We start from the raw sequence: 9,804 nt of genomic DNA, 5'->3' as shown, positions 1-9,804 counted from the left end.
GTTTGTTCTTTCGAGACAATTTTATGAAGTAAAGGACTGAGCCACTTAACCAGAATCTCGGAGAATACTTTATACACCACCGTGCACAAACTAATGGGCCTGAATTTAGCAAAACTCGAGGGGTTGTCTTCTTTTGGAACAATAAAAATAAAAGTGGAGTAATAAAATTTAGGAAGAGGAGAGAACCATGAAATAAGTCAACGGCAACTTCTAGGTCTTCCTTGATAATATCCCAACAATGCATAAAGAAACAAGAACCAAATCCGTCAGGTCTCGGACTGCTATCTTCTGGAATGTCAAACAGAGCAGTTTTTACTTCCTCCAACGAAGGACTTTGACAAAGAGTAGCATTTTCCTCCTCTCTGATAACTAATTGAAAGAGATCCTTCCAATTGTCCATAAGATACACAATTTTCATGATTGCATCTTCAACATTTTGCACATGTAATTCCACCTTGCCAAAAATCTCTTTATTCCAGGTCCAGAGGATGGGTTTCAACCTTTTTACTTTAGCAGCAAATTTCATGAAGCCTCCCCCATAAATGGGTTGGTTCCAGTTATTCGAGATGACTGTTGTAAAAAGACTTATGTGTTCACCACATCCTTATGAATCTAAAACAGGAGGGTCATATCTTAAACCTTCATCTTTGACTCGAATAAGAAGAGGACTATGATCAGAATATGTCCTAGCTAAGACCGTAGTATATAAAAGAGGAAAATTCGCAAGCAAGCTGTGTGAAACTAGAGTACAGTCCAGCTTGGCCCATATACGTGCTTGTCCCTCATGCCTATTGCACCAAGTATACTTGGAACCATAATACTAGGTTCCAACAGATTGCATTGAGAAATAACATTATTGAAATCATCCATAACCACTTGCGGTTTTGCTTTGCCTCTAATCTTCTCAAAATTGCTCTTAACAGTATTAAAATCACCACATATCAATCACTTATTAGTAAGGATGGAGATTTGTTGTAATTCATCCCATAGAATCATTCTATCTAGATATCCACAACTCCCATAAATAAAAGAAACCATGTACAACAAATTACGACAATTAATGAAACCTGTAATGGCTTGTTGATGAATGGAAATAGGAGAAAAATAAATATCGCCCATCCAAAATACCCAAATTTTACCGTGTTGCTCTTCATTGGATATACAATTCTGCATTTGCAATCTTTTAGCTATCGCATCAACCTTATTGAAACTAATAAAAGGCTCCAAAATGGCAATTATTTTAGGCTTAAACTTTCTGACAATTTTTTTAAGCTTTCCAATTGTGAGCATATTACCAATCTCTCGAATGTTCCACACCAGGGTCTTCGGGATCATGTATAATTCGTAAATATAGTCCCATCAACTAGGGACAAGTATTTTGTATTCTTACCCTTCTTTCTATCATTTTGTTTTTGTCTTTCAGAATCTGACTTGTACCCTTTGTAGGAACTGAATATGTCCTGTAACAATTCTTCTTCGTCATCCAGGTCTTTGAAGGAATTGAAAGAATTTGAGATCAAGGTCACAAGGCCCTCTTCTTCCTTTGATTCGCCTTGTGAATTCTGGCCCTTCGATAGAGTTATTTCTCCCAAGTAAGACCCCCTCATGTTCTCCACCTCAAACGACATTACTAGTCCATAGGTAGCCTCAACATTGTTCTTTGTGGGACTACTATCTGAGATTTCTTTGGGGTGAATGGACCTCTGCTTTACACACATTTGGTCTTGTACATCAAGCCTTTGCCCCTCTATTTTTTCCTCTTCAACATCTACTCTTTCTGTGTTGTGTCCATTATTATCATGAAGTTTCTCCTCGAGATTCTTTCCAGCTATCACCATCACCTCATGTTTCCTTGTCTCTGTTTGACCTCAATATCCACTCTTTATGCGTTGTGTCTATTATTATCATTAGCCTCCTGAAACACTGTAAGGTTTTCTTTATGCCTACCATGTGGATTTTTAACAGCATACTTCATGTTTGGGGCTTTTCCTATGGGTTTAATGGATTTACCCAAGAGATTGTTCTTAGTCATTTCGACAAACACCTACGTAGTGTCCTTGTTGCCTACATATGAAGCAGTAGGTTGGGACTTTTTCGTATACCACATGTTGCCAAAAGCCATTATTCTCCGATGTTCCCACCTAAAACCATCAATCAAATTTTTCGAGATATCTATTTCAATACATACACGAGCACATGAAGGTATAGTTCTACTTATAGTCGGATTATTAGTACATAAGAATCTACCCATAACACTCAAAAAAAATATGAAGATAAGCTAATTAAAAAAAAAAAAGCAAAGGTAGAGATGGAAAATTTACCCAGACTGGAGCTAGAGGAGGTTTTTCTCTACCATTGAAATCTAGATACCACTTGAAAACCCAATATGTAAAGCCCTCCATTTCTCGTCTCTCTTGCCCAAGCTTTAGCAAAATCATATTCACTCTTCATCATCACCATGATGTGTCGATTATCAAAAATCCCAATCATGGAAAAGCTAGCAAGCCCCCACGGTTCACCACGTAAATTTTGATACTGTCTAGTGAAGGTCGACCACAAGGGAATTTCATAACCAAAGTATTTTTGACAGATTTTTCAACCACTGCCATCTTTTTCTAAGAGAAAATAAATGCCAGGGAGCCGTTCAGATTCATCGGAGAAACCATTGGAATACCAGCAAAAGAGGTCGCCAGCACCTGAGGTTTAAGCATCTCGACATATGTGTGGGAGGGACCAGCAGTCAGAGCCAGCAGGGCCATATCAGCAGAGTAGGCGTTCACGAGCACAGTAGAGCTCATCGGCACTTGAGGTATGCCGGCAAAGGGGTTCGTCGTCGCCAGGAGCATGGGCATCTCAACCTGGGTGCAGGGAGGCCCCGCCGTTAGGGCCGAAGGAGCCATGGACTCCAGTGGCAGATCTAAAGTTCCCCTCAAGTGAGATTTAAAAATCAGCAGACCTTTTCCTACGCAGTTCGCGCCCACCTCACTCAATCTACAAAAGAGGATGAATTTGTTGCTTCAAAACCCTCTTCGTCGTCCTCCTCAAAATCTGCTTCAAAACCCTCTTCATCGTCTTCACCCTCTTCGTTAGAGTTCTCTCTGGTCTTCTCGTGTTTCTCTCTAAATGGATGATAGCTTACAGCTGGTGGTTACGATGGAGGAAACGGCGGTGGAATGGCTTTGGTGGAGGGTATGGCAAAATGGTGGTGGTGGTTATGGGTCGGGCATTGGTGGTAGCGGTGGAGGGGTTGGTAATGGAGGGGGCTCAGATGATGGCAACGGTGCAGGCCAAGGTGGAGGATATGGTTCAGGTGGTGGTAATGGTGGCAATGGTGGTGGTTTTGGTGGTGGATGGGGCAATGTGGGTCTGGTTTGGGAGGGGAGGAGGTGGTGGCTTTGGGTTTGGGTCTGGTTCTGTCTTTGAGTCTAACCATAGCCTAATAAACCTTTAACAATATACCTGCAAAGGAATAGATCAGTCACAACTTGAAACAAATTATAACAATTCAAGATCAGAACAAAATCCTTCTATAACTAATCGATTCTCGACTATGTAACGCTTGCGAGAGCCTATAATCAGGAGGTTCTAAATCATAGCAAGTAGCCAAGCAAACTGCTTAGGGTACCTGTAAGGATAAGCCCACAACAGAAAAGTACATAGATTATTTTGCTCTGAGAAAAAGAAAGGATGAAAAGTCCATTGCAAGAGAATTAATGTTATATGAGACCAATTCCACTCCGACTATATGGGAAACACTAGTAATATAGAAACAAAGAACCACTCTGATTATATGGATAACAGTAGCACAAAGCATGTTAACAAACGTCCCTTGATAATTTCATCACTCCAATCTACTTATAATGGAATTGATAAACCCCATGAACTAGTAATATTGTTTGGAAGGAATTGGTGGGTGCAGTACATAAATTTTTTTGGGGGCTAATCTCCCCATGAACTTTGCAGCTTCTTTTTTGACTCTTATTCGTAAGGTGGAGACGCCAACAAGTTTTGACAAGTTTAGACCAATTAGTCTATGCTCAGTATTCTACAAAATCTGCTCAAAAATATTGGTGAGTCGCCTGGCTCCGATACTCCAACGAATTATATCCCCAGAATAAGGAGCCTTCATTCCAGGCCGAAGCATTTTCGACAACATAAGTCTCACTCAGGAACTGGCACATAGTATTAACAAACACGTTCGGGGTGGTAACATCATCTTGAAACTTGATATGGAGAAAGCTTATGACAGTGTATATTGGGACTTTCTTTTACACATTATGGCGCACTTTGGATTCTCAAATCAGATGTGTGGTTTGATCAGGCAATGCATCTCTAACCCGTGGTTCTCAGTCGTCATGAATGGGGTCTCAAAAGGTTTTGTTAAAAGTGGTCGAGGCTTGAGGCAAGGAGATCCAATCTCACCTTATTTATTTATCATTGTTGAAGAAATCCTTTCTGGATTGCTTAAGGTGAGATTTGAAGAAAAGAAAATTGGAGTCTACTTGCAACCGAGAGGCACACCATTGATATCGCATTTGCTGTATGCCGATGACATGGTTGTTTTTGCTAATGGGAGTAAAAAGTCAGTGAGTGCCATAGGGGATACTCTGTCTACTTATGAGCAATGGTCAGGACAAAAGGTTAGTAAAGCCAAATCCTCTATAACTTTTTCAAAATATGTTACCAATACTCAACGTCGTTCTCTCCTTAATCTCACTGGTTTTGTGGAAGGTAAAATGCCTTTCAAATACTTGGGAGTGCCAATCACAATTGGGCGAATGAAAGCTGTATATCTAGAGGAACTTGTTGGAAAAATAAAGTCAAGGTTGGAGGGGTGGAAAAATAAGTTGTTAGCTAATGGGGCCCGTGTACTACTCTTAAAGCATGTTCTAATGAGTCTTCCTATATACTTATTATCTACTGGGAATGTGCCTGCTTCGGTGTTGAAAAGTATAAATAGATGTTTGTGCAATTTTTTCTGAGGTATGCATGAAGGAAAGCCAAAAAAATATTGGAAGTCATGGGATAATTTATGTTTCCCAACAGCAGAAGGTGGAATGGGATTTAGAAATTTTAAAGATGTTCAAAGGTCTCTTTTCATGAAGTTTGCGTGGAAGATTATGGTGGAAGACTCTTTATGGACAAAATTTTTTAGAGCCAAATATGTTAGAAATAACCATATTTCACTTGTGGATCAAGGAAAAGGCTCAAGATTCTGGAGGATGGTAGCTTCGTGTATCCCAGATATAATTAACCATTCAAAATGGAAGATTAAAAACGGGAATGTCTCTTTCTGGTTTGACAAGTGGCCTTTTGTGTAACTTGATTTCTATGGGTGATTCCCCAAGCTTACAGGTGAAAGACTGCAAAATAGAGAATGGCTGGGATGTTGCCATGTTACGTCGCCTACTGGGGGAAGAAATAGCCGAAAAAGTGTTGAATGTTTTAAGCAAAAGCAGAGAAGGGGCTGATTTGCTGGTATGGACAGAAAATAATGATGGAAAATTCTCTACAAAGAGTGCATGGAACTGTGTTCGAGTAACTACCTCCAAGGTTAGATGGGCTGAGTGGGTATGGCACCCTTGTATTCCAAAGAATTTTTCGTTTATTATGTGGAAAGTCTTCAACAACGTTTTAAGTGTGGATGATAAAGTTAGAAAGTTTGGCATTCCTATAGTCTCAAAATGTGATTGTTGTTTGAATGGTGGCTATTAAGACATAAATCATGTTCTTGCAAATGGTGATATTGTAAAGGAAGTGTGGACTAGAGTCTCTATGCAGATGGGCTTGGGCAGAATTACAAGATGTTCATGGAATCAACTAGTAGAGGTTTGGTTTACTAAGGCATCAAAATCAGCCCAAATGGGGTAGCTGCTGGGTATAATTCCTTCTATTGTCACTTGGTCCCTCTGGTCGAGAAGATGTAAGGCACGTATGGATGGAGTTAAAGACTCAGCTGCTACCGTGTGGTATAATATCAAGATATGGATTGAAAAGTGGGAGAAAAACTCAAAGCGGGAAAATTGTTGTCGAGACAAGATGAAATAATTCTATCGGAGCTCAACATCCCAATTAAACCTTCGAAAAGATTAGTTCCAATTTGGTTCGATGGGCAAAGTCGGCAACTGGACGTCTAAAACTGAATGTAGATGGAAGCTCAAATGGGAATCCAGGTGCTGCGGGTGCGGGTGGAGTGCTTAGAGATGCAAATGGAGACTTGCTCATGGCATATTCGGTTCACCTCGGTACAGGTACTAATAACTTTGCAGAACTTATGAGTTTAGTTCATGGTATACGTTTGATTAAAATGATGGGGTGGGGCGCATTGATCTGGAATTAGATTCCATGGTAGTGGTCAGATGGTTGAAAATATCGGTTTGTGAAGTATGGTATCTAGTAGACTACTAGGATGAACTAATGGAGGTGTTGAAAGAAGTAGATTCACAAGTTATGCATATATATCGGGAAGGAAACGCCTCGGCAGATTATTTGGCGTGATTGGGAGCGAGGGGTTGCACTCAACAATGGTGTTATGAGGATATCCCCAACAACTTTAGAGGAATTTTACGTTTGGAAAAATTTGATTTGCCTAGTATCAAAAATGGGAGATAAAAGGATTAGTAGACTTTAGTCTGCTTCGTTTTCTTGCTTTGTTTTTTTTTGTCTTTGTAAAGCCTTTATGTTTTACGGCAAGTAGTTGTACCACGGGTTGGTTTAAATTGGCTGATGTTACCACGGTTTTCCTCCACCAAAAGTGAGGGTTTTCAATAAATTTCGGAGGTTCCGTCCTCCTTTATTTAAAAAAAAAAAAAGAGAAAAAAAAAACCCCAAATAATCCAATTTTATATTAAATATTTACTGCAGAAGGGCAGATGTGGGTAACTTACCAAGACAAAGGAACAACAGATGAAGGCCAATATGGTCTGTCTCACTCATATTTGCTTTGTCCTCACCAAGTTCCTAAACCAACGAAACATAAAAGAAATACATGCTACAACAATCTCATATAAAAGATTATGAAAACAAACCGCAAATGAGTAGCAGCAGCCAATCCACGAATATAATGTAAATGGAAACAAACCTGTTAGATAAACATTTGCATGATTCCTGTTTTGACACCTAAGCAATGCAGTAGAGAAAGTCCCAGATGAAATTATTTCAAATGACGAACAATGACACGAAACGTTAAGAACAGAGAAAAAGAGAGAGTAAAGCAGAGCACTCCAATGAAATCTGAAATGCAACCTTCAAGAAAGATGGTATCGGTTTCTCCAATAAATTTCCAACTAGTCAGTTAAATAGCTAAAGAACTGAAAAGAATAGTGGATCTCTATTTCAGATGAACATTCAAAGAAAACAATAATCCGGTGCTTAAGTTGATGGAAGCTGCCATATTCAGATTATAATAATCAAAGTTTTGACAATAGCAGAGAATATGCAAAGGGACAGTGAGACCAGCGATTTTGTTTAAATATTAATGGTAATTCGTTTCTCCGCCGCAAGATATAACATAAAAACTTTGCGAAATAATTTGATTGCCTTTCGCTTACAAAAACTAAAAACACAGCGGTGGTAAAACCCATATACAGTACATGACGACCATAAATATGCAATCTTTTTTAATTCAGCTGTTCTGTTTTCTTGACAAAATCACCAACCATCCAACCAAAAGAGCAAACGTTATCGTCAAACATGACCTGCCTTCTACATTCAAGTGGAAATCCCATCAAACAGGCATCTACTTCTAGCATCTGTTAGGTGAGAACCCAATCAGGGAATTAGCGAGGTCGAAGCCGACACGAGTCCCTTGCTGTTGCACATTCCCGATTATCGACAACGACGACGGAGTCGAAGCGAACGCCAGACAAAACGTCCCGACCGAGTCAACCGGTATGAGGTAATTCTTTGCCGGTAACGGTAACTCTTTCCCATCTGGGAAATGAAATTTCATTGTTGGGACCACCACGCTGGTCCTCGAAGACAGGTTGTAGCACGTGTCGAACAGCGCCACGCCTTCGGCGGACGGCAAGTTCCGCGTTCGCTTGACGAAGGCATCGCGGACCGAGTTGTAGGCGTCGGTCTGGAGCCGAGTCACGGCCGTGCCCGAGTCGACGATGATTCCACCGTTTCCGCTGTCGTCGATGTGAAAGATGGACTCGGGAATCGAGAGCAACTCGCCTCCGACACTGATTCCAGTCATGCCGAGATAGTAGAACGTATCGAGTTGGGGGTTACGACGCAAAGGCGCCGTAATGGCATCACGAGGGATAGGTGAGTGGAACTCGAGGGTCGAGGCTGAGTCGGAGTCGCGGTCCACAAGGCAGTACGAGAAGGAAGAGGCATTGAGCTGAGACGGGAACGAGAGCGAGCCACCACCGAGTCCGAGTAAACCTGCCGCGCCGATGAACAGGCCTTCATTATTGTGGCCGCAGCCGATGGCTACGTCGTTAACCGAAGCAGAGCCGAGCGTGATGGTCTCTGTGACGAAATCCCCGACGGTATACGACCCGTCGCCATAGGATACCTCATAGAGACACGTACCGTTACGGCACTCGGACACGTCGAGGGACTTGCATTGCCGGGTCTCGCACGAGAGCGGCGAGTACGAAGACGAAGCAGCAGGTTCGAAGATCGGGTCGGCTTGCTGGTAGCAGTCGGCACAGGGAGCGCACTGTTGCCAGCTGACATCACTGCCCGTGTCGAGCACCATGTACACCGGACTCGGAGGCTCACCGATTCCGACTCGAGAGAAGTACTCACCGCTTCCCTGACTCGTCCCCGACACAACTGGACCTTTCATGAGCTCGGTTTCAAAGCCCCGACCATTGCTCGTATCCAGCGGCTCGAGATCTGATGGGACGATGCCTGTGAGTGCCAGATCTAACCGGGTCGTCAAAGATCTGACTCGGGCAGAATCGCGCTGGAGTCGTGCCAAAGTCAGGGACTTGTACTCCCTGTGTGAAGGTTTCTGAAGAGAAACTCTCGAATGTAGCTGAAGAGTGAACGGAGACTTGGCTGAGAAGCTTCGCTTTTGTTGGTCGAATGTTGTTGTCGCGAAAACGGTCTTGGTGTTTTGTATCAAAGCCGCGACGTCCAGGATGGTAGTTTGAGGGCTCTGAGACAAGCTTCGAGAGTGACCAAAGCCGATCAAAGTGCAGAAGAAGGCGACTACTGCGAAGACAATGTAAACGAGCTGAAACCTCATTTTGGGTTGGCCACTGAACAGAAGTGCAGGAGTGAAGTGAGGAAGCGTACGAGAAGTGCTCGAGAGCAACGGGGCATTTATTTGCAGCGATTCACGTAAAGAAGGTTGGAAGAAACAAAAGCAACGGGGGATCGATCGGTGTGGGAGAGAAGCTTTGAATGCTCACTCTCTTGCCCGAGGCCAGTTTGAGTTGGTGGGGCTTAAAAGACGTTTTGGATATGATGTTGGATCTTTAATTAGATTTAAAAGCATTGAGTTGAGGGGCCGTACATCGATCATATGGTTCACGAGTTTTTTCAGGGTGTCATTACCTTTGCATTTTTGGGAATAATATTAACACCTCCTTTGTTATGCACTTTTTTTTTTTACGATGTGGGGTTGGTTGAGGGTCGCTGCAAAAAACTAGTTTTGAGAAGAGTTTTTACTGTTTAGAAATGTGAAAAACGAGTGGGATAATAGAAGATTGTTGATTGATTCTTCATGTGCTGATCATGTAGTGCTTGCATGCACCGGCTGTTTATGCTAGCTAGCTCTTTTTTTACCATAATTCATGGACGGATGAACCTCTTGCTTTAATCCCCTTTAACCACATAATTATC

The 9,804-nt window shown here is 42.0% G+C and overlaps 1 protein-coding gene across 1 annotated transcript; it reads right to left on the bottom strand.

Annotated features, from left to right (window-relative positions):
* Positions 1-7,514: 7,514 nt before the first annotated feature.
* On the bottom strand, positions 7,515-9,630 carry LOC121243258 (protein ASPARTIC PROTEASE IN GUARD CELL 1). Its single transcript, XM_041141359.1, has one exon. It carries the CDS (start codon positions 9,203-9,205, stop codon positions 7,745-7,747), a length of 1,461 nt encoding a protein of 486 aa, XP_040997293.1. The 5' UTR covers positions 9,206-9,630; the 3' UTR covers positions 7,515-7,744.
* Between the last annotated feature and the right edge of the window lie 174 nt (positions 9,631-9,804).

This window comes from Juglans microcarpa x Juglans regia, chromosome 8D, assembly GCF_004785595.1.
Source record: "Juglans microcarpa x Juglans regia isolate MS1-56 chromosome 8D, Jm3101_v1.0, whole genome shotgun sequence".
NCBI classification, from domain to species: Eukaryota; Viridiplantae; Streptophyta; class Magnoliopsida; order Fagales; family Juglandaceae; genus Juglans; species Juglans microcarpa x Juglans regia.
Note: the sequence above shows the minus strand (reverse complement) of the source record. Positions and strands in the feature narration are given on the sequence as shown.

Excerpts from the sequence above, each read along its gene's own strand:
- LOC121243258 (XM_041141359.1), bottom strand. The coding sequence starts at position 9,205 with ATGAGGTTTCAGCTCGTTTACATTGTCTTCGCAGTAGTCGCCTTCTTC.